We start from the raw sequence: 24,251 nt of genomic DNA, 5'->3' as shown, positions 1-24,251 counted from the left end.
TTGGATCGGTTGATGTCTAAGATAGGTTAACCATTTTGCTTTGGTTGCAGGTTGGTGTTGTTTCTGACTATGATTTATTAGCACTTGATACCATCTCAGGTACTAGTATTGAATATTTGGTCATTACTTTCCAGCTTCATCATGATCCTGAACCTTCTGATCATCATATTTGAGGCCTGTTTTTTTCACATTGCTCTTAGGGGGTGCTGTGCATGCTGATTCCGACATGCTTCTGAAGTAGTATGTATATTCTCCCCCTGTCCACACACCCATATGTGAAGTTCCATTTGCAAAGAGTCAAGAATCGTATGAAGCAATTGAAGGATAAAATGAGAAAGAAGTTCACTTTGGAGGTGAGAGGTTAGGCATTGGTGAAGTTACAACCATATAGGCAACTCTCGGTCCAGAGCTTATTCCATAAGCTCTCACCCAAGTATTTTGGGCCCTTCCAAGTGGTGGACAAGATTGGGGAAGTAAAATACAAGCTAGAACTTGGAGACAATGCCAAGATACACGTCTTCCATGTTTCCCAATTAAAAAACTTCAAAGGGATCTTTGCTGTCATTATAGAGATTTCCCAACTTTGTGCACGAACTAAATGACAAACAACATTTTTGGTGAACGAAACTTCGTGACGCAGGAAAAAAAAAAGACTGGAGGAAAAGAATGTCAATATCTCTTTGTCGACTACGAAAAATATTTGAAAGGGGATAATACTATAATCCCAAAATTGATCGAATGACTGGGATAGAATCGTGCCATGTAAATGTCCAAATTGAGTAGTTAGGTTGGATATCTAATTGTTGGTTTTACTATTTTCTGTTATTTAGTTTTCTATTATTCAAAACAAACTTCTATTAAAAACTAATTAAATATTGGTGAGTTAAGTTGTTATATAAGTTTAACTCAGTCCTCAATTGCATGTTAATAAAATATTTTGTGAAATTTGTTACCTCTTAATTATATTATTTGATTTCGTTTTACCATCTTTTAACTCTCTCGGACGATTAGGTCTACCAGCAATATATTTTTTTTATTATTGTTTCTTATTCTTCTCTTAGAATTATTGTTTTCATAATTTTTCCACCGGATCATATCTCTCTTTCCTGTGTCCCGTTAGAAATTCGATCTCTTCAATTGGTCCAATTTGAATAACATATTTTGTTATTGGTCTTAGAGATAAGGAACCAGTAACCAAAGTCTCAATATATCCCTCTTTGATTTTGGCCAAAAATTATTGGTGATAAAATTACTTTTAAACCAAGAAGGATCCCATTTAATCAACCACCATAACCCCACTCTATGGCTTCCCAATTAATCAAACCACCGCAAGTCCGCAACACGTCTACACTCTGCCAAATTATACAACTAGTGAATTTTCAGAAGCTTAGGCTCTGTTTGGAGTAGAGGTTTTTGGGACAGAAGTGCATGAAGTAACCGTAGACGCCTGATCTGAAGGATTTGTTTCAAGTTTTACTCATTCTCGCTGCTGTCGAATCTGGTAGATAGAGCGACTAAGATTAGAGAAGAGCTGGAGTCCTCACATGAGGTGCAGTCCTTGAAGGCCACCGCGGCCGGAAACGGTCAGATCCGATACCGATCTCCATCGGCAGCGGAACTTCTGGAGGGGCAGTCCTTTATCTTTCCGTCACTTCCAACTGTAGCAGACCAGGACCACCACAATCAATTAGATAAAATGTTGAAGCGTAATCGACAGCCCGAGTCAGTCTCTGATAAGATGCACCGTTTCCGAGGCGTTATAATGGTGATTTCGGTCCCTATCCTAATCGTCTTTTTTGTTCTTTTCTTGATGCATTCCAATTCCCCCTCCGATTCCATCGAATCCTTATCTAGCCGCAAGGTTGCACCCAATTATGTCAAGGGCCGCAGTGGCTCCAAGCGTTATGCTGTTATCTTTGATGCTGGCAGCTCTGGTAGCCGTGTGCATGTATTTTGCTTTGATAAGAATTTGGATCTTGTTTCTATAGGCAAAGATCTCGAACTTTTCAAACAGGTACACATGAACTTCAGTTTCCCATTATGAGACAGGAACTTCATTTTTTTCATTATGCTTTTGCTGAATTATTTTTATAGTTGCTTGAGGGTTAATCACATCTTTTAGTAATGCTCTCTAGTAACTTGGTTTATGTCCATCTAACTCTCATAAACTATCCAGATGTTCTAATTTTAGTGAGTTAAAAAAAGATAGAAGAAGTTAAAGCATGTATTTGTCCCTAATTTTTTTTATTGCAGATCAATTATGTGAATTTTGATTATAAAGAAAACAATGCTAACTAACTCCTGTTGCTGTAACTCCACTTTCAAACCTGGATACTATAATCGGTGCACCCATTACATTAGTATATATCCTGGATATGAGAAATATGCTAAGTAGTCTACATTGTGAGTCTTCAAGGCAAAATTTTGTTCCATTATTGTATCTATTTCCCTATATCGTGATTGTTGAACTTTTGAATTTATGCTTTTGCTATTATTTTTTAATTTATTCTTTAGGTTGGTTGTGCATTTCATGCCTTGTTTATTTCTCATCCCGCTTTGTATTGCAGTTAAAACCCGGTTTAAGCAATTACGAGAAAGACCCAAAAGCTGCTGCGGACTCTCTTAAGCCTTTGTTAGAGGATGCAGTAAATGTTATACCAAGAGAATTGCATAGAAGCACACCAGTCCGAGTTGGGGTAGGTAATATGCATAAGTGTGGCACTTTTATGAAATAATCTTTAGGAAGACTATTTCAAGAGTACTACTAGAGTAAAGTTGTTTTGTCACAGTATGTAATGTTATTCAATCAAATATGGCATGTGTACTAATCAGCTAATTAGAATAAAAGAGAAAAATTAGCATTTGCACTTTTTACTTCTCTTCCTTTTTCACATCTTTAAGCTTTTGATTGATTAATGTGTGCATCTTAACCTAAGTTAAGCTCCCTGTGCAACTTAAACATTCAAGGAACTGAAAATTTATATGCCGAATGCATGAGCAGGCAACTGCAGGTCTGAGGCAGTTGCAGGGTGATGCATCAGACAAAATCTTGCAAGCGGTGAACTTCTATTCGTTTTATTTCATTTCGTACAACAATATTATCGTAATATTGAATCATGTTTTCCTTTGGGAAGGTTAGAGACTTTTTGAGAAATAAAAGTGGCTTCAATTCCAATGATGGTTGGGTCACTGTTTTGGATGGAAACCAGGAAGGTGCTTATCAGTGGGTATGATCTAATTATATTTCCAATTTGTTATGATAATTGTTCAGGCGTTCAACATTGTCAAACTTAACCTGATGTTAATTTGGGTTTTCAGCAACCACAAGTTTGAGGTTTTGGCACCAGACACTTGATATTAATTTTTCTTTGTTTAAAAATATGACTTGGTTTCTTTGGTTGATGGCTTAAAGTTCAATGTCAAATTGAACTTGTCACATTTGATCAAAATCGTTACTCTAACCAGACAATGATTATTGTGCTATTCAAGATGCTAAAGGCATAGACGAGAGATGATACATTTTTTATCTGATGATTGACTGATGCTTTCATGTGAGAAGAGAAAAAAAACAAATTAAATGAAAATCTATGTAGTTAAGCTTCTTCATTCTTTTGTCAATTTGAAGTGTGTGATTTTTTAGATACTTTTATGATATTTTTGTATTGATATTTTTGGGAAGGTATTGTATAAATGAAATAAATGCCAAAATGTTGTCTTACAAGGCTAGAACACAAAAGGAGGAGGAGAAGCATTAATTGTTTTAGGATTCTAGCATGCCAAATTGTTGTCTTACAAGGCAAGAACACACAAAAAAGCCAAATTGTTGTTCTAGGGTTCTACCAATCTTGTCTTTTTATCTTACAAGCTAAGAACATTGATCCCATAAAAGAACTCTAACAACTCTAACTAAAAGAGGGTTCATTGTTGACTGATAAGCTTTTTAAGTATCTAGCGTTCATTGTTGTCTTCACCAAGTTGTTAAGCAACTAGAGCATAAATGAACGAAAATTCTAGCTATGTCAAAACAGATTCACAATTTTTTTTTTTTGAATTTAGGAAATTAGCACATAATCCCACAGTAATGACCACCCATTTCAAATTAAAACGTTCTTAATGAGAATAAAATCCGAGACCTTTGGTAGTAGAAAAACATACTTACAACTAGCTAACAAGAAGAACATAAACTAATATACTACTAAAATTCTAGTAGATAGGGGGAGAGTAAAAATATTAAATAGATTGCAGTGTGTATTAAGTTAATAAATATATTAAATTTGTTGTGTAGGTAGTATATGTATTAGAGTAATAAATATTATTATGTTATATAGATAATTAAAGGTAGTTAGGAATCTAACACACTTTTTCTTTGTTGTATTTTAATTTATTTTTATTCATGATAAAACGATTAGCACCTCGCCTAGTTAATTGGCCAAGTGTGTTTGCGGATTATGTGTTTAACCCACAGGGATTAGTCGCGCTCCAAAAAAAATAGCGGAACCCAGCGTTCTTAAAAAAAAAAAAAGATGACCCTTGTTCAATAAGATAAATAAAGGTAGTTAGAGTTTGTGGAAGTTAGAAATGACACCTATAAATAGTAGGGGAAATGAGATGTAAGAAAATGAATTGAAGGAATAGTTCCCCTTTTCTGCTTTTTTCCTGTACATTCTAGGGGTCTTCTCGTCTATGTTCCTCTTCTTGGACTCATCCCATGCTTGAATATCTCTCCCTTCTCATTTATGAATTCGGCCAATTCTATATATAAACCCTAATATGATAGTTATTGGTGGAGTTATCTTTTGCTTATTAACATTACGTTACCATTTTCACCTAAAAGCTATTCATAGGTGGGTTCCTCTTTCACTTCTAGACCAGCCTTTCTGATCTATTAGTGATAAAAGATGGATAAAATTGTTTCAGCTTTGATCTAATCAACTTTGTACAGTTTAAGATGCAGCTTAATTGGCAACTTCATTTGTGGAGCTGTAACTTAGAAACTGTTCAATTTAATAAGGTGTAGACAAGAACTATATTCATGATGTTGGTCTCCTTAGTAATTGGCTTGCTTGCTTGTTCTTTACATATCATTAAATTCAAAAATTTGTAGTGCGAGTGGAGATGCACCATTCTTTCTTCTTTTTCTCAGAAGCAGACAAAATTTTCTTCACTAAAGGAATCAAGTAGTTCTATTCGTGATCTACTAAATAATCAACTAACAATCTCCCAATTTATTTCAAATATCAAGTCTTCATCACCTACCACAAACTCTTCAACTTCTTTCATGTGCAAACTATGTTTTAACATTTCCACCACCACACTTAGGCCTTGTTTTATTTGGATTATGAGCAAGTGATTGTTCAAGTAATAATAATAAAATGATTCTGTTTGCACCTTTATTTTGATTTATGACGTTCCAATTTTTTTTATATTTTAAATCTTTTATTCTATTTTATATTTTATAAATATATCTCATTACAAAATCAAGTCATAAGTCTCAAGTGGAACAAGCATTCCTTTTACTGTTGTATCCTTCCTAGCATTCCTTTTTTGTTTAGGGTTCAGTGCCAGTCTCTTTTCATGTTTAGATTTTGTTTTACTGTTTGTTGATCAACCTTTTTTTGTAACTGTAATCTGCATATTATCATTTTGGTGGTCAATCATCATGTTGTATTTTTTCCCCTATTGTTTTTTAACAGTCCTCGCAATTTGAAACACAACTAGATTGTTTTAATAATATTTTTTTTTCCTGTTGGGGACCATTTGATTGCAAATCTATACTATAATTTCAGTTCATTTTAGCCTCACAGTTTTACATTTTCTGTTATTTTTCAATTTGATGCTGCTAAATAGTGTAAAAGAACTTTTCCTGTTATTCAGGAGATATGTGAGCAGAGTTTTTGATTGTCATGGAGGCCAAGATTTACCAGAATTATGTGGTCATTGCAAATGAAATTCTTAATGCATTTGAGAACTATTATGCAAGTTCAAGCAATTAATCACATGGAAAAATAGAACCTGAATTAAAAAAATTAGTATGCATGCCACCAGTAGGTTGGGATTCTGGAAATCTCCTAATTTTCTTTTGTTATGCAGGTAACCATAAATTATCTATTAGGAAATCTGGGTAAATCACATGCTAATACAGTTGGAGTAATTGATCTGGGTGGAGGATCTGTTCAAATGGCTTATGCTATATCGGGGTCAGATGCTGCAAAATCTCCTAAAGCATCAGATGGAGAGGAAACATATGTGAAGGAAATGTATTTACAAGGAGTGAAGTACTACCTTTATGTTCACAGGTTGTTTGTTTTCTCTGTTTCAGACCCCATGTTTGATTATCCTGTATGATATGAATCCAATCTCCTATTATAATTTAAAGGTGATGAAAGGGTGGTACCGACGTTAGATCCACATCTCATGCAGTTTTTACATTTGGTTTATGCAGTTACTTGAACTATGGCTTATTAGCTGCTCGAGCAGAGATTCTGAAGAAGATTGAAGGTGGTTCTGGCAGCCCATGCATCCTGACTGGTTATCAAGGTTAAACAGGGTTTTCAGAACCTTTGATCTCAGTAATGCATGGGAAACTTATCACATAGAACCATATTATGTGCATTTATGGATAATGTAATATCTGCAACCTATGGAGAAAACTTGCACTTACTTTCACATTTGCTTCAATCTCAATGAATATCATGCAACAACTGAAGCTTATATTATTAATAGCGGATTAAATCATTTCACATCATTGAATGTTGTTTTTATAATTTCATGATAGTTTCCATTTTTTTTGCCGGGTGTCTAGATGTGTTTTCTTTAATCAGATTGCCTATCATCCCCTTATATTTTAGGTCCCAAATATTTATATATGTACATTTCATAGCTACACTGTTTCACAAAACCCAGTACCTTTTTTTTTTTTTATCATTTCCATTATATTTTGTTAATAACCAAATGAAATAATACTAAGGCTTGTTACTTGTTTCTCTTACTTAAGGTCGTTACAATTACAGTGGAGAATCCTTTGAAGCATCAGCTTCAACATCTGGTTCAAGTATTAACGAGTGTAAGAACTTAGCTTACAAAGCTCTCAGGGTTGAAGAGATTTCTTGCAAGTACATGAAGTGTACATTTGCTGGGATTTGGAATGGTGGGGGTGGCGATGGCCAGAAGAATCTATTTGTTGCCTCATTTTTCTTTGACAGGGCTGCTGAGGTAAATTGCATTTCATTGATTTCTTTATCTTGTCCTAGCTTTTACCATGTGCGTATTATGTAAAAGATGACTTAATTGTTGATGTATCTAGGCCGGTTTTGTTGATCCAAACGCAGCTGCCGCTAAAGTCCGGCCTATCGATTTTGAGGATGCAGCTAAGCGTGCTTGTCAAACAACAATGGAGGAAGCTAGATCTTTATATCCACATGTTGAAAAGGATAACCTCCCATACTTGTGCTTGGATCTTGTGTACCAATACACATTACTTATTTATGGATTTGGCAAGTTTCTTCTCTCTTTTTTACCATATGCATAAAGCTCCCATTTTCAAAAGTTTCTAGCCCCCAAAACACAGATTTTGTAGTGGGCGCTAATTACTCCTTTGGCGTTCCTTTTGTTCATTTCAGGCCTGCAGCCTTTGCAAGAGATTACATTGGTCAAGAAAGTTGAATATAAAAATTCCTTAGTTGAAGCAGCATGGCCACTGGGTAGTGCGATTGAAGTGATGTCATCATTAGTGTAACTCCATACATAAATATTATTTATTGGGTGAGTAGATCAACTGGATGCTGCTTATGTTGGCATCATCAGTGTTATGAACACTATCATCAATCCTTGATTTTGCTTGGACCAATACTTATGTGAGGGATCAGTTCAATTTGTTCTAAAATTAATCGACCTTAAATATAAATCAACTCAGGATATATAGTTAAATCATATATGTATTTCTCTCTCAAAAAAAAAAAAAAAAAAAAAAAAAAAAAAAAAAAAAAAAAAAAATCACTTTCTTTTCTTTCGAACTTAACTTAAATTTGTTTTGGTGTAATGTTTTTTTTCTGACGTGACATTTTATTTATTTGAATAGAATTTTATATTCTTGATTTTTAAAGTTTGAATAATATTACTTTTAGATTATTTATAATTTTAAAATTTATTCTCAAATTTAAAATACAATAATTGTCTTGTCAAATATTGTCAAATAGTAATTTGTCTCTAACTCAAGATTTATCTTTAAACTCAAAAAAAATATTCTTGAAATATTATTTTTCACGTAACTTTTTTATACTCTTATATAGTTATCAACTTTACAAATTAACCTCCAATATTATTTTCATTCAATTATAAAAAATTATGATAAAATTAATTATACAATAATAATTTATACACATTAAAAAAATAAATTAAACATTATTAATTATATTTTTATTATTTATCATTAATTTTATTATTTATCTTCTATTTTTAATTATTGTGGAAATATAATATTTTATCTTTAAGTATTACTTTAGTAATTTCAATTTTTTTTTTCAATTTCATAGCTTAGCTTGGAACATATATTTTTTTTCCTAACTTTGTGTTTTATTAATTTTTTAGCTTTTCCCTGTATAATAAAATATAAACTTAAAAATGATGAAGATAAAAATTACTAACATATTAATATTAAAAAAACTTATTTATAATTTTCAAAATAAAATGAATTTATAAATATAAAACACGTATGCATATTTATGAAAGAGAAAATGGTATTTTCGGGTTTAAGTGTCGGTTAGAGTGGAGAAACTCATTTTGCGTTTGAGTTTGAGTGGCCATTAAATATGGTCTTAACTATTGGTGAGTTGTTTATTATTTGTACTATTCGATTGTCTTGATGATTTTTGTAGACTTTGTGTATGCAAAAGAAATAAAAAGTTACCGAATTAAAAAATATTTTACAATAAAGAATCAATGAGATCTTTCTTTGAGCTCGGAATCCTATCACTTCTTTATAATATATGTATGGTTAGTCATTATTTCACATGACTTCTTCTTTTCTTTTTTTTTTCCTCAAAATATTTGGTTTTTTTATTGATTTAATCAACTTGTTATACTTCATCACTAATTATTATGTTTGAGTAGGGATGACAATGGGTACTCTACCCATCGGGTAGTGAAATACTCATCCCTGAATTCGATTTAGATTTTACTATCCGACCCGAACTCAAATCCGGCAGGTATCTCTACTTCTATTCCATCCCCGATTCGTCGGATACCCCATTACCTAATTAAAAAATTAATTATGAAAATATAAAGTTTGAGAAAAAAATATAAATAATTTTAAAATTAGTAATATCAAAATATTAAAAATAAAAAAGTGAAAGTTAAAAATAAGTTAAAAGATTAAATATAAAGAATGATAAAAGAATTTAATATTTTGATATTAAAGTAAGTTAAAGATCAAGATTTATATAGAGAATATTTTCTTGATAATATAAAATTTTTAAAAATGGAGTGGAGTGTATTTATGATAATATTTGAAGTAGAGTGTGGATAAGACTAACTTAAATAATGTATTTATGAGATATTTGTAATGATTGAAAATTTTGAAAAGTAATATTAAGTTTTAATAAAAAAATATACTTTTAATATTAATAAAATCGGGTATCGGTTTTGAGTTTCGCACAATCTTCATCTCCGACCCCATACCCGGCCGAGTACCTTCTCCCCATGCTCGACCTCGACCCCAAACCTGATTTAAAATACCCTAACCCGACAATCGGGTACCCATGAATATCGGGCATACGGGTACCTATTGACATCATATGTTTGAGTTCACCTTTGATCATAATTATAATTTTTATAAATTTGTCAAACTATTTAAAATTTAATTCTTATTTAGTTGTTAATTTTATGAATGTTGTTTTTTTATTATTTACAAATTATTATTTTTTTAAGTAAATTTTAATTTTAATTAATGATAAATAATTTTTATAATTTATTAATATTATTTTTTTTAAAACAGCTTAATGTTATTTTATTAAAAAGCCCAAAATGAGATAAATGATTAAAATCAAAGCTAGACAATCTCTAACTTTGATTAAAGGTTGAAAAACAATGACACTATATTATTTGATTGGAAACAAACAAACAAATATTATATTATAGTAACAAACATCAAAAGAATACAAGGCCTACAATTTTAAAATTCTGATTCTATTGTGAGCTTCCTCTCTTCGACTACTCTCACTTTTTATAATCTCAATCTGTATTTCTCAAAATCCAATATGAATTCCTTAATTCCCAACGATTATATTCACGTCGCATGCTCACAATTTTTGCTATAGACTTTACTATTAGTGATTGAACTGTTGCGTATGATGATGTCTATTTGTAAGATTTGTTTACATCATTCTCATGTGTTAACTTTGCTTTAGTTGAGCCAATACTTATTTAATAAAAGAAGTTTTGTTTCAGTATTTTAGAAACTTCACATTTACCTGCGCATTTCTTGGCTTCAACTTTGTCTAAGTTGTTTTGATCTACTTTCATAGTCTCCTAAACTATTTTTCTGTCACTTTCATCTTATAATTTTCAAATTGCTTTTATTTCCAAAATTTTCAACTTTTTCTTCCTCTAATTCTTCTTCATTTTTATCGCTAATTCTTTTTCTTCTTTATCTTATTCTTCATCTTCATCTCCTTCTTCTTCTGATTTTTAATCACATACTTCATCATCTTTAGTTTCCTCTAGTTCTTGATTCTTCAATTTTATTTTTCTAGGTTTTCTCATTCTATTCCTGAACTTTCATGTTTTTTTTTTTTCTGTTTCTGAACTTTTAGGATTTTCTGATGTTTTTTAATTGCTTTTGTAATTTTGTTATTGACATCTGTTTTACCTCCATTCATATTAAATATTCATGATTGTGGGCTTACCTCTTCTTTAATAACATTTATTATTGTTTGTTTTGAAAAAATGCTTAAAACTATTTAATTAAAAATCCTAAAATTGAGAGGTCAAGAATAATAGCTAGACATACCATAACTATGATTAAAGAATGACAATCAACATACCATAAAATATCTGATTTGTAACATTCACACAACAATACAACAAATATTACAAACTAAGAAATTACAATCAATATCCACTCTTAATATTATTATTGTTTTTTTTTTATCTTTTATCAAAATTGTAAACTTGTAAAAAAAAAATTAAAACCCCACCAAAGTAACCCAATGGTAAGAGTCGGTTTAAGAGATCAAAATGTCACGGGCATCTGGAAGCGCTTTGTGTTTAAGCGGGAACCAATACCCAATATAACATTGTATGTCGTTCAACTTCTCAAACTAACCTAGTTACTATTCAAACTCATTTTTTTTTAAAATTAATTTGTTTATTTACCTTTAAACTCATTATTATATATATATATATTTAAATTATTATTTTTATAAATTAAATTATTTATATTTTGATATATATTTTAAATTATTATTTTTATAAGTTTTATTATTTATATTTTAATATATATATATTAATTATTAATTAATTATATATTTTTTAGAAAAAAATATTCTCTATTGCCATAACTAAGGATGAAAATTTGAAATCGCCAAGTAGTAACCGAACAGAACCAAACCGAATTGTCCCGTTTGGGGCATTTTTTTTTTCCGAAACCGAACGTGGATGGACCGGGTGGAATGGTATTTGTGTTCCTCGCCCTTCCCCGATCTCACTTCGATTCTACCCTGAATATTATAAATACAATTAAATATATAAAATCACTATTATATTTATTTATTCATTATATTTTATAAGAGTTTGTAAGTTTATTTTCTTTATAATACTATAAAAATTTAATATATTATAATATATATTATATTAAAAAATGCGTTTATATAATTTTTTAAAATATTTTATAAACAATGCCCCGCGGAGATTCTCAAAAATCGAACGGGGCGGGGATAATATTAAAAAAAATCTCAAAAATAAAAACGGGACGAGGATGGTAAATGCATTCTCCGCCCCGAACCGCTACATTGTCATCCCTATCCATAACAATATATTTAAATTATTATTTTTTTATAAATATTTACTGAATACATTTTTTTTGGAAAAACAGCTTAACGCTATTTCATTAAAAATCCCAAAAATGAGAGATAGTCAAAATCAAAGTTAGACAATCTCTATCTTTGATTAAAAGATGACAAACAACGACCTAGAGTATTTGATTGGAAACAACAAACAAATAAAGATTACAGTAAAAAATAACAAAAGCATACAAGACCTACAGTTTAAAATTTTTGATTCTATTGTAAATTTCATCTTTGACTACTCTTACTCTGTTTTAGAATCCCAATTTACATTTCTCGAATTCCAACGATTATATGTACGTCTCATCCTCACCTATTTAGCTCTAAGCTTTACTATTGGTGATTGAACTATTGCATATGATAATGTTTGTTTGTGAGCTGCGCATTCAATGACTTCAACTTTGTCTGAGTTGTTTTGATCAACTTTTATAGTCTCCTCTTCACTTTCCTCCACTGCTTTTCTATCACTTCCATCGGCTAATTTTCCATTGCTTTCATCCCATGATTCTTCACATTTTTCTTCCTCTAATTCTTCTTCATTTTCACCATCAAATTCTTCTTCTTTATCTGATTCTTCATCTTCTTCCTCTGAATTTTTATCTTCTCCTTCTTCTGAATCCTCAACATTTTCATCATCTACTTCTTCATCTTTAGTTTCCTCTAGATGTTTTCTAGTTCACGATTCTTTAGTTTCATTTTCCTGGCTTTCTCATTCTTCTCCTGAACTTTTAGGTTATCTTTCTGTTTCTGAACTTTCAAGATTTCCTGTTGTTCTTCAATTATTTTTTCACATTAATTACTGGAATGTTCAAAAGTATTGCAGAATGCACATATGTTTGGCCTCCATTCATATGAAATATCCATGACTGTGGGCTTACCTCTTCTTTCAATAACTGTCATTTTTGCTTGTAGTGTACTTCAAGGGTGCACTTCAATGTTTATCCTAGCATATGTGATGTGTTCTCTTTCTTCCGTGATTGAGTCCATATACAATGGTTTTCCTAGTAGACTAGCAAAATGACTAAGTGCTTCTGCATTGTACATATGAGCCGGAATGTTCCTTAGTTTGAAACAAATTTGAGTCGTTTCTTTCGGTTTGCTACGTAGGTTCAATCCTTCAGACCATCTTTCCAGTTTCATGCAGTTTGACCCAACATAAGTATGCTCCAATTTCAGAATATTCTCCAAATTTGTTCACTGCTTGAACTTTAGGAAATAAAGATCATTGATATTTTCGGATACATTTTCCAGTCCAATGTGTTCCATTGATTTAGTAAGGCATCCTTAGTGACCAGGAAAGATACACGATTTTTTCCTATATAGTTACCAACAACTACATATTCCCACTCTTTAATGCATTACCCTTCAACTTCAAGGGGTAATTTAAACTCAAAAGGAGATTTGAAAATCTCAACCTTTGGTTTAAAATCCCCTAAGTAAATTTTGCCTTTGTATTGTACCTGAGTTTCAGCTTTCTGTTCAGTGTTTTTCTTCCGGACTTTATTTACTTTCCAACTAGAGTTACTTCTGATAGTGTAATTCTCGGTTTTTGGGCACTTTATTAGTTCCCGCATTATCTCTACAGACCAACTAACTATCTTATCATATTCTTCTTTTTTGAGTATATTTCAGTTCTGAAGGTAGTGAATATTAAGTTAGGCTATAAACTGTTGAGTTTTTTCCTTGCTAAGAACAATCTCTTCTTTCTTCGCTTGAAATAGCAATTTCGAAATTTGATTCTTTAGTCCGTAGAGATTAGCCCTTTCATTATATTCAACCCTCCATTTTTCATCTTTGTTGACTTCTTCCTGAATACTTTCTGTCATTTTAGTTTTTTCTTGAGAATTTTCTCTATTTTCCTTCTGCTCTATTTCAGCATTATCAGAACTATGTTTCTGCTCTATTTCAGCATTCTCAGAACTCTATTTCTGTTTTGTTTCAACCATCACTTTCTTGCTTGTATCAATTTCCCCGAGTTCTCTTACTTCTTTCGCCTTATTTTTGTTCTTTACCTCATTAATTAAGAGAAGAACACAATAATAAAGAAGAGTAAATGCAAAAACAGGGCAATTCAGAAATCCTAAAGATTTAACGATTAATCGCTTCAAAAGTCAACCTTCCGAAAACACCCAAGATTAGAGAACTAATCGACGCTCGCAACTAGGAAACAAGCGTCCAGAAAAGATATCGATGCAATTGTAATAGATTTAGGGTTAGCGTCACTTATTTTGTGAATCGTGTCGTTCGTGCTGATCGTGTTGTTCGTGCCGATCGTATTTCAATCGACGACGAGCGACGTTTATTACTTTTTAATCTCGATAGCTTTTCTCTCTCTTTTGTGTCTCTTGAATACATTTTTTTATTATGAGCATTCTAATTTATTTTTTTCATTATGTTATTTATTCACAACAAATTTAGTATGAGTATTATAGTTAATTTTTCATTGTATTGTCTATTCACAACAAATTTTTATTAGTAATTAGTATTTTTTATTGTATTGTCTCTTCACAATAATTTTTTTATAAAATAATAATTTAAAATATATAGTTAAATTTATTAAAATAATAATTTAAAATATATATCAAAATATAAATAATTTAATTTATACAAATAATAATTTAAATATATTAAATTTATAAAAATATTAATTTAAATGTAAATAAACAAATTAATTAAAAAAATAAAGTATATAAAAAAAAATGAGTTTAAATAGTAAACAATGTTAGTTTAGGAATGATTAAAAAAAGTATGTTAGTTCTTTTTTAATTAAAAAAAATTAAAATATTAATTTGAAAGTTGTTGATGAATGAAAATAATAATTTAAAAGAAATAAATAATTATATTTTTAATAAGTTAATTATATAATTACGTACATATAATATTAAAAATGACCCCTTTTTTTCTTAAACGTAAAATTAAATTAAGTGTACTAAATTTTTAGTTAGTTTAGTTGGGTTTTAATGTTATTTTTGGTAAGAATCAAAAGGGAGACTTTGCCATAAAAAATATTTAATTTAATTTTTTTTGTAAAGCAATAAAAGTTTTTCAGCAAACCCTTTTAAGGATTTATTTTTCAGCTTTTTTTTCTTTGTAGTAAATTTAAAATTTTGTTTTGATTCCTATTAAGAAGTTGTAAACTAAGTAGTTGTCATAACTCATAAAACAATTCTCACACTCTTTAACAAGCAAAAAGGAAAAACCCACATACCCCCCATTTGAAACAAAACCACAGATTGTTTGACGCCGCACGTTTTTTGGATTGAAAACTAGGGAAGGAAATCAACAACATATTAAATTAATGATCAAACATCTCTAGGCTCTGATTGCCATTCATTCAGCAGCTAACTCTTTCAAGAGCCTCACAAACTGTGGTCATGTGTGGTCGCAGCTCTGGTAGCAACTCCGTGCAATTCAATGCGGTATGGAAAACGGAAAGAACTTGCTTCTTGGCATGAACCTCGGCGACCAGCGCAGGATCAATGAGCTCGGAGAGAGGCTTCTCCTCCCTGAAAACTTTTCTCACAAAGTTGTCAAGCGACGCGTCTGGAACCTTTCCCGTCAACATCTCCAAAAGCACCATCCCAAAGGAGTAGACGTCGTCACACTTTTGAGTTGTTGCAGCAACCAGCTGATTTCGTTTGTGATGGGTTGTGGTGGCGGCGGCCGTTTTACAAAGACGAGCGAGTCCGAAGCCGGAGATGTAGGGACGGAGTTCATCGTCGAGGAGAATTTTGGAGGATTTGATGTTGCCATGGACGACGTGCAGCTTCCTAGGGCTGCTGCTGGTGCTGCAGCATTCGTGAATGTGGGTCAAAGCCCTAGCAGTGCACTGAGCAATTTTCAACCTTGCAGCCCATGATAATATTATTGCTAGCGAAGAAGCACATGGTCCTCCTCCTCCTGCCGGCAGGAAAATGACATGTTAGATAGAGTTTTTTTGCCCATAAGAGACCATGTTAGTTAGTGTTCTTCTACTCAGGATGACTAATTAACTAGCTCATTCTTGTGTCTAATTAAGTTTAACTTTCTGTTTTTCTTAACATTGGAAATCAATTAAGATCTTTAACAATTTAAAAAGAGGTAGGCCTAATTGGAATGTGTTTAATTTACCGTGCAGTGCTGTGTACAAGCTAATTCCGTTGCCGATGAAATCAGACACCAGCAGCTTCTCATCATCCGCATGGTAGTAAGCTCTCAACCGCACTATGTTCGGATGCTGGACCCTGCTGATGCTTTCCACCTCCGCTTCAAACTCCTTCAGCCGCCAAGTCGCATCACCTTCGCTCAGCCGCCTCACCGCCAAAACCGTCCCCGCTCCTCTCCCCACTACCACCTTATACACTATTCCACTTCGACTTTTACCCACCACCCGTGCCGATGCCCTCAACAATTCCTCTAGTTCCAACTCAAACCCCAACCCCTCGCCCACCACTACGAACTTACCCTTTTGCTGCCCCCCCTTCTCTTCTTTCTCCTCTTCCTTCCCTGCTCTCTTCCTCCTCTCCTCCTCCTCCTCCTCGGACCTCCTCCATTTCTTCCGAAGCATCAACGCCGACACAAAAGCCACCCCAATCACCACTGTTACCCCCGATATTATCGGAACCGTCACCGATCCCACCTTTCCTCTCCCTCCTTCCTCCAAACCATTCTTGCTAAAGGTTGGATTTTTAGGAACAGAGTTAACCCTAGGGTTCTGCGCTTCTGGTTCTGCGCATGCCGTCTGTAGCGGGAACCCACATAAATAAGGATTGCCTGAGAAGGAGGTTGGCCCCTGATTCAGCAATGATCCAACAAGCGGAATTTTTCCGGTTAGATTATTATTCCGGAGATCCAAGATTACCATTAATGGAAGTAATCCGTACGACGACGGTACTTCCCCGGTGAAATGATTATAGGAGAAATTGACGGTTCCGGCAAGGTTGGGAAGATTATCGAGTCCTTGAGGAAGAGACCCATTGAGTAGATTTGAAGATAGATCGAGGTGATTGAGGTTTTGAAGGGAGGTTATTAGGTAGGGAATGGGGGAAGTGAGAGAGTTGTGGGAAAGGTCTAGAGAAAGAAGATGGGTAGCGTTGAAGAGGTGGGAAGGGATGGCGCCGGAGAAGTTGTTATGGGGGAGAGAGAGTCGGCGGAGAGATAGGAGAGCACCGAGCTCAGAGGGAAGATAACCGGTGAAGCCCCGGGAGGGAAGGAAAATAGAGGTGACTTGGTGGTTGTGATCGCAGGAGATTCCGACCCAGAGGCAAGGTGTGTAATCGGTGTCGGACCAGGTTGAGAGGACACGAGTTGGATCGGTGGTTATGGCGGCTTTCAGGGCGAGGAGAGATAGACCATCGCCGTTGAGAGAATACGCTAAAGAAACGAAGGATGCAATAAACAATAATAATATAGTTCCACATATGGCAGAAGTCGACATTTTCAGCAGCGGATTTGAATGAGAAGTTGCAAGAGACCAGAGAGAGAGATACAGACTTGAAGGGGAGCGATGAAAATTACTATAGGATGAATTTTGAGCAATGGTGGTGTAGGCGTGGGCCAGGGTTGGAGTTGAGACGAAAGAATTTGAATTGATACTGTATGATGGAGAAATTTAATGAGATGACCTTCAAAACAAAATAAATTCCAAATATAATGTATTATCATAGTTTGTTTGTTTTTTTTTTCAATAATAATATTTTGGGCATGACAAATAACTTATTTGCTCTTAATATATATATATATATATATATATATATATATATATTTTTTTTTTTTTTCTTTTGAATTTCTAAATTTAAGAGTAACAAGAGAATTCTCTATTTATCAAGTAAGCATTATTATATATAGTTTCTTCTAAGATTTTAGGCAGCACAACATGTAATCTCATATTTCTAGCATACTCATTCAATGCTTGATTCATCTGTTTAGTTACTCAATTCTCTTAAGGCGTTCGAGAACATTTTTCACCATACTGATAACATTTACAACACAAAACTTTTTAAAATCTGAATTGATGTACTCACCTCCGTTGTTGAATTTTAAACACATAACCTTCTAATTTGTTTCATTTTCAATCAAAGTCTTCCACTGTTTGAAAACAACAAATATATCATATTTGTTCTTCATAAAATAAACTCATATTTTTCTTGTCAAATTATTTATAAACGTCACATAGTATTGTCATCCGCCAATAGAAGAAACGAGTGTAGGTTCTCACACTGATTCTCACACATCAGTGTGTACCAAATCTAACATTTTTTTCTTGAGCTCCTTCATGATTTAAGAAACTCACACATTTTTATTTTCCAAGAATGCAGTTTTCGCAAAACTGATGTTCAACAGACCACAGCTCTGAAATCTGACCATTTTTCAAAAGAATTTTCATCATTTTTTCGCTCATATGGCCTAACCTGCAATGTCATAATTCACTATTCTTCGAGTCACCAACTACAACATCAATTGTTTCTCTACATGTTGAAGTCATGTATAACGTTCCACTTTTATGACATCAATCAACAATTACTGTTCATTAGTCACCTTCCACAAACCGTTTCTACAATTAAAATTTTGACCTTCGTCATTAAGCAGTGTAACAAAAATCAAATTACACATTAAACTCGAAATATGTCTCACCTTATTAATATTCCAAACAGAATCGTTTGTCATCTTCAATTTGATGTCCCCCATGCCAACAATATATAGTAGTTCACCATTTGTGAGATAAACTTTCTCATAGTTTCCAGACACATAATTCTCCATTAATTATTTATGAGCAGTGGTGTGGGAAGATGCTTATAAGTCAAAAACTTATTAGTTTATTGGGCTATCAACTAACAGAAACAACGCATTAATGGTAGTTTATGTAACTATGTTGCCTGTATTAATTTTATCATCACCGTTTTTTGGTGCTTTGCAGTTTTTTTAAGTGGCTTGTTTGCCACAATTCCAGCAATCAAATGTCCATCAAACTTGGACTGACTTCTCATATTTCTCGATATAAATCGGTTCTTACCTTGGTTAAAATTTCTTTCATTACCCCTGTCATTGTTTTCAACATCAGTAAAAATTCAATCTCTAACTTCATTTAATGTTAAAAATTGAAATATATATAAAAAAGAATATGACTTATAATGCTTGAAAAATAAAATATATATATAAGAAATTTTCATCTAAAACGATTCACACTTTCATGTAAAATAATTCGCACTTTCAATGATTTACACATTCATGTAAACATTTTACACACCTTCATTTAAACTTTAATACACCTTAATTTAAAACTTTTAACACTTTATTTTATTTCATTTGTAGAGGTGTTATAATCATTTACTGTAATGCTTAAAAAATAAAAAATGATAACAAAAGATGATAATCATTTAGAATGTTTGCTTACATGACTTTTTTAATGTTTGTGTAGAAATTTGAGAGAGAATATTTTATTGATTTGTTTTTTTGTTGTGTTTCTTACCTAAGAAGTGTTTAAATAGTGAAAATTATATTTGCAGAAAAGGAAATGATTTAAACAATAAAATCATATAATTGATTTTACAGCAAATCTTCAATCAATTAGTCTAATTGATTTGCTAGTGATAATATTCCATTCTCGGTCAATTAGCAAATTAATTAGTCTAATTGATTGATTTGTTACTGACTTTCCATATTTGAAGATAATTCTACACTCCCCCTCAAGTTGGGTAATATATGTTGAGATTTCCCAACTCGCCACATACTTCCTCAAATAAACTTGGAAGAGTTTTTATGAGAATGTTAGTCACCTAATAGGAAAGGTCTTGGGCAGCTATGAGAGTGGAGAGGATGTTGTCAAGGAGATGGAAATGTTGATGACATTCTTTCAATTTGACTGATTCAAATTCATGATTCACTTAGTTAGAGGAGTGACTCTTGGCTCTTGGCACTTAGCTCTTGACTCTTGACTCTTGGCTCTTTGCACTTGACTCTTTGAACTTGGCTCTTGGCTCTTTTCACTTTACACTTGGCTCTTGACTCTTTGCACTTGACACTTGGCACTTTGCACTTGGCACTTGGCACTTGACACTTGGCTCTTGGCTCTAGGCTATTGGCTCTTTGCACTTGACACTTGGCACTTGTCACTTGGCTCTTGGCTCTTGGCTCTTGGCACTTGGCTCTTGTCTCTTGTCTCTTGGCTCTTGGCTCTTGCCTTTTGGCTCTTGGCTCAGTTCTTGAAATGGAAAATGATAATTTTTGGACAGATGAAATGTTGGAAGAAATTTGTCGAGACATGAAGACGACGCTTGCCAAAAAAAAGGAGAAAAAATAAATCTATCAAGACACGAAGACGATGCTCGATACAGATTTGACTGAACTATGAAAAAAATGCACTGGAATTTGTGATAAATAATTTTAGAGAAATATGAGATTATAGAATCATTTGATTTCTCCTCCAATGGCTATTTCCACCATTGGAGGAGGCAACAGAAAATTGTGAAAATGTTTCTTCAAGAAGGAAAAACCTACATTGATACCATGTAGAAATTTGACAGAGAATATTTTATTAATTTGTTTTTTGGTTGTGTTTCTTACATAAAAAGTTCAGTACTTAAATAGTGAAAATTACATTTGAATAAAAGGAAATAATTTAAACAATAAAATCATATAATTGATTTACAACAAATTTTCAATCAATTAGCAAATCAATTAGTTTAATTGATTTGTAAGTGATAACATTCCATTCCTAGTCAATTAGCAATCAATTAGTTTAATTAATTGATTTTTCTACTGACTTTCCATATTTTAAGATAATTCTATAGTTTGAAATTGAAATATATACGATAAATTGAATTACAACATTTAAAACTATTCCAAATACATTTTCAAAATTTGAGAAGGATTACATTTTCTCATATTGTTTATGCCCGAGTTGAGGATAGACACAAGGTAATTTATTCTGAGCACCTTCTTTTTTTCTTTACAATTTTCCTAGAGATCAATTTGTTGTCGTCTCGTGTATATGTCTTCATATGCCTAATGTAGTACACTCCACAATCATTAACGTTTATATTATCATGCCATGACATTGTCAAGACATCTATTTTGAATTTTTAGACCCTATCAACAACTTAGGAGTCTATGCGGGTTAAAATTTTGAGAAATTTGTCATACTATTTACAATAATAAAAAAGAAATGATGTCAAATATATTGTTCCATATCCTAATGATACTAGAGAATATTAGAGTATTATCATTTGTTTTACCAACATATATTTATTCTCAAATGGTACTTCCAGTGTTTCGCTATCAATTATTTGTATTGTCTGTTCGAGCGACATGTTGTAACATAATATACTATGTAGTAATGATTGCTGCAATATATAGGTAAATAAATATGCAAAAAATGAAAACACCTAATATCAATCGCTTTACATGTAATAGTGAAAGAGAGTTTTACATGTTGTGAATCGTTTTACATTAAGATGTGAAACGCTTTACATGAATGTGTAAATCGTTTTACATGATTATTTGTCACACAATGTTCAATTTCAATGAGAGATTTACTTATAAGGTCAGCATTGTCGATGTTCTATTTAGAAAATTTGAACTACTTTATTTCTTCTGTGAGCGTTGACTCGAACTCACCCGAAACACTAATTAATGTCTATATGTTTATATGAAAATTTCCTATATATATTTCAATTTTCAAGCATTAAAAGTCGTATTTCCTATATATATATACATATATATCAATTTTTAAGCATTATAAGTCGTATTTGACATTAAGACAAACATTATAAATGATTATAACAATTTTTTGTAATCATATTTTATTTTTTAACACTTCAGTTCGCTTGATAAGTGTGTAAAACGTTTTACATGAATGTATAAATCGTTTATATGAAGGTGTAAATCGTTTAACATTAAATAGTGAATCGTTTTACATTAAAACTAACATGTATCCCGTGCATTTGCACGAGTAATAATATAAAAACCGTGAAAAATATTACGGTAAAAATATTTATGGGCGGGTCAACCCACAATCCGATCCAAGTATCCATTTACTCTCATATATTGTTAGGTTGCAAGTTTGAACCATACCTATAACATTTTAAATTTTATTTTTAACCGTTTTAAGTTTATGGGCGGGTCAACACACAATTCAACCAAGTATCCATTTACTCTCACAAATATATCCAAATTAACCACAACTCTCGACCTGGCAATCCGGACACTTTAAAAATTAAGCATCATTATATATATATATATATATAGATTAGTTAGTTAAAAAGTTGACTTATATTGTTAAAATGTCTCAAGTTCATCAAATTTAATATTGAATTTAAAATATAAAGTGTTATTACCCTAGTTGGTTAAAGGGTTGTATTTGTTTTGTTAGGTTGCAAGTTCGAACCATATCTATAGCATTTTAAATTTTATTTTTAACCGTTTTAAGTTTATGTGCGGATCAACCCACAATCTGACCCAAAGTACTCATTTACTCTCACATATATATATATATATATATATATATATCCAAATTAACCACAGTTCTCGACTCGGCAATTCAGACACTTTAAAAATTAAACATCATTATATATATATATATTGGTTAGTTAAAAAGTTGAACTTATATTGTTAAAATGTCCTGCGTTCATCAAATTTGGTGTTAAATTTAAAATATAGAGTGTTATTAACCTAGTTGGTTAAAGAGTTGTACTTGCTTTATTAGGTTTCAAGTTTGAACCATACCTATAACATTTTTAATTTTATTTTTAACCGTTTTAATTTTATGGGCGGGTCAACTCACAATCCAACCCAAGTATCCATTTACTCACATATATATCCAAATTAACCACAGCTCTCGACCCAACAATCCAGACACTTTAAAATTTAAGCATCATTATATATATATATATATATATATATATATATATATATATATATATATATATATTTGCTATATATTTTTAATTTTAAAACATTAAAAGTCGTATTTGAACATTTTAAATGATTATAACAATTTTAACCTAAAGATTCTAAATGATTCACTTAAAAGCAATTTAGTAAAATGATATTATCAGTTTTAACATCGTTTTAACATCGTATTTTATTTGCTGATACTACATAAATACAGTTTGAAATACGTTACCTCCTAGTTTTATCTTCCGATTTCTTCATCGATTCAGTTAACAAAACGATTTGTTTATGTGATTCTTGATTATCAAATGAGAGATAAATGTAGAGTTCACAAAAATAATAATAAATAAAATGTATAGCTTGAAAGAATATTGAAATGAGAAATAAAACTGAAAAACGTACTATTTTCACTTCACACAAGTTTAAGAACTATTTGACATCGAGGTGCTCCAAAAAGAAGAATAAATAAATAGACCTGAACAAACAGAAGACAAAATGAAGAAATGAGAGACTGCGACCGAGCATATAGAGAGAGAAACATTTTTCATATATTTTTGGCCAGCGAAAAAACCTATTTCATTGAATTTTTTATTTTTATTTTATCTCTCATCCTACTAGCCTCCACGTGGAATGTCAAGTGGAATTCACTCTCTTTTTGCTTTGAAGTTATAGTGAAAATTTAAATGAGAAAATGTGAAAGTAAATGAAGTGCCGCAATCTAATTAACTGAAAAATAAAATAAAAAAATTATATATTTTATCTTTACTCACATCTTTTCCATTTATTCAACACCCCACCCACGGATGCACATACTATTATTTATTTTTACTAGCATATAATCCGTGTATTTGCACGAGTAAAGATATAAAACCGAGAAAAAAAATTACGGTTCAAATATGATAATATTTTTAATTTACTCTCATATATATCCAAATTAACCACAGATCTCGACCCGACAATTCAGATACTTTGAAAATTAAGCATAATTATATAGATTAGTTAGTTAAAAAATTGAACTTATATTGTTAAAACGTCCCGCGTTTATCAAATTTGGTGTTGAATTTAAAATATAAAGTTTTATTAGCCTAGTTAGTTAAAATGTTGTACTTGTTTTGTTAGGTTGCAAGTTTGAAATATACCTGTAGCATTTTCAATTTTATTTTAAACTGTTTTAAGTTTATGGGCGGGTCAACCCAAATATCCATTTACTCTTACATATTTATCCAACTTAACCACAACTCTCGACCCGAAAATTCGAACACTTTAAAAATTAAACATCATTATATATATATATATAAATTAGTTAGTTAAAAAATTGAACTT

At 31.8% G+C, this 24,251-nt stretch overlaps 2 protein-coding genes across 2 annotated transcripts; one reads left to right on the top strand and one right to left on the bottom strand.

Moving 5' to 3' along the window:
* The first annotated feature begins 1,309 nt into the window (after positions 1 to 1,309).
* Positions 1,310 to 7,903, top strand: LOC124945055 (probable apyrase 1). The gene is made up of 9 exons (XM_047485425.1): positions 1,310 to 2,014; positions 2,568 to 2,696; positions 3,002 to 3,058; positions 3,135 to 3,227; positions 6,091 to 6,296; positions 6,443 to 6,537; positions 6,995 to 7,212; positions 7,304 to 7,493; positions 7,620 to 7,903. The coding sequence occupies exons 1-9, from the start codon at positions 1,697 to 1,699 to the stop codon at positions 7,733 to 7,735; spliced, it is 1,422 nt and encodes a 473-aa protein (XP_047341381.1). The 5' UTR covers positions 1,310 to 1,696; the 3' UTR covers positions 7,736 to 7,903.
* Positions 7,904 to 15,393: 7,490 nt separating this feature from the next.
* On the bottom strand, positions 15,394 to 17,475 carry LOC124944389 (receptor protein kinase-like protein ZAR1). Its single transcript, XM_047484636.1, has 2 exons — positions 16,170 to 17,475; positions 15,394 to 15,959 (listed from the first exon to the last, which is right to left on the bottom strand). Exons 1-2 carry the CDS (start codon positions 17,473 to 17,475, stop codon positions 15,394 to 15,396), a joined length of 1,872 nt encoding a protein of 623 aa, XP_047340592.1.
* Between the last annotated feature and the right edge of the window lie 6,776 nt (positions 17,476 to 24,251).

The sequence above is a fragment of the Impatiens glandulifera genome, chromosome 7 (assembly GCF_907164915.1).
Source record: "Impatiens glandulifera chromosome 7, dImpGla2.1, whole genome shotgun sequence".
Taxonomy (NCBI): Eukaryota; Viridiplantae; Streptophyta; class Magnoliopsida; order Ericales; family Balsaminaceae; genus Impatiens; species Impatiens glandulifera.
Note: the sequence above shows the minus strand (reverse complement) of the source record. Positions and strands in the feature narration are given on the sequence as shown.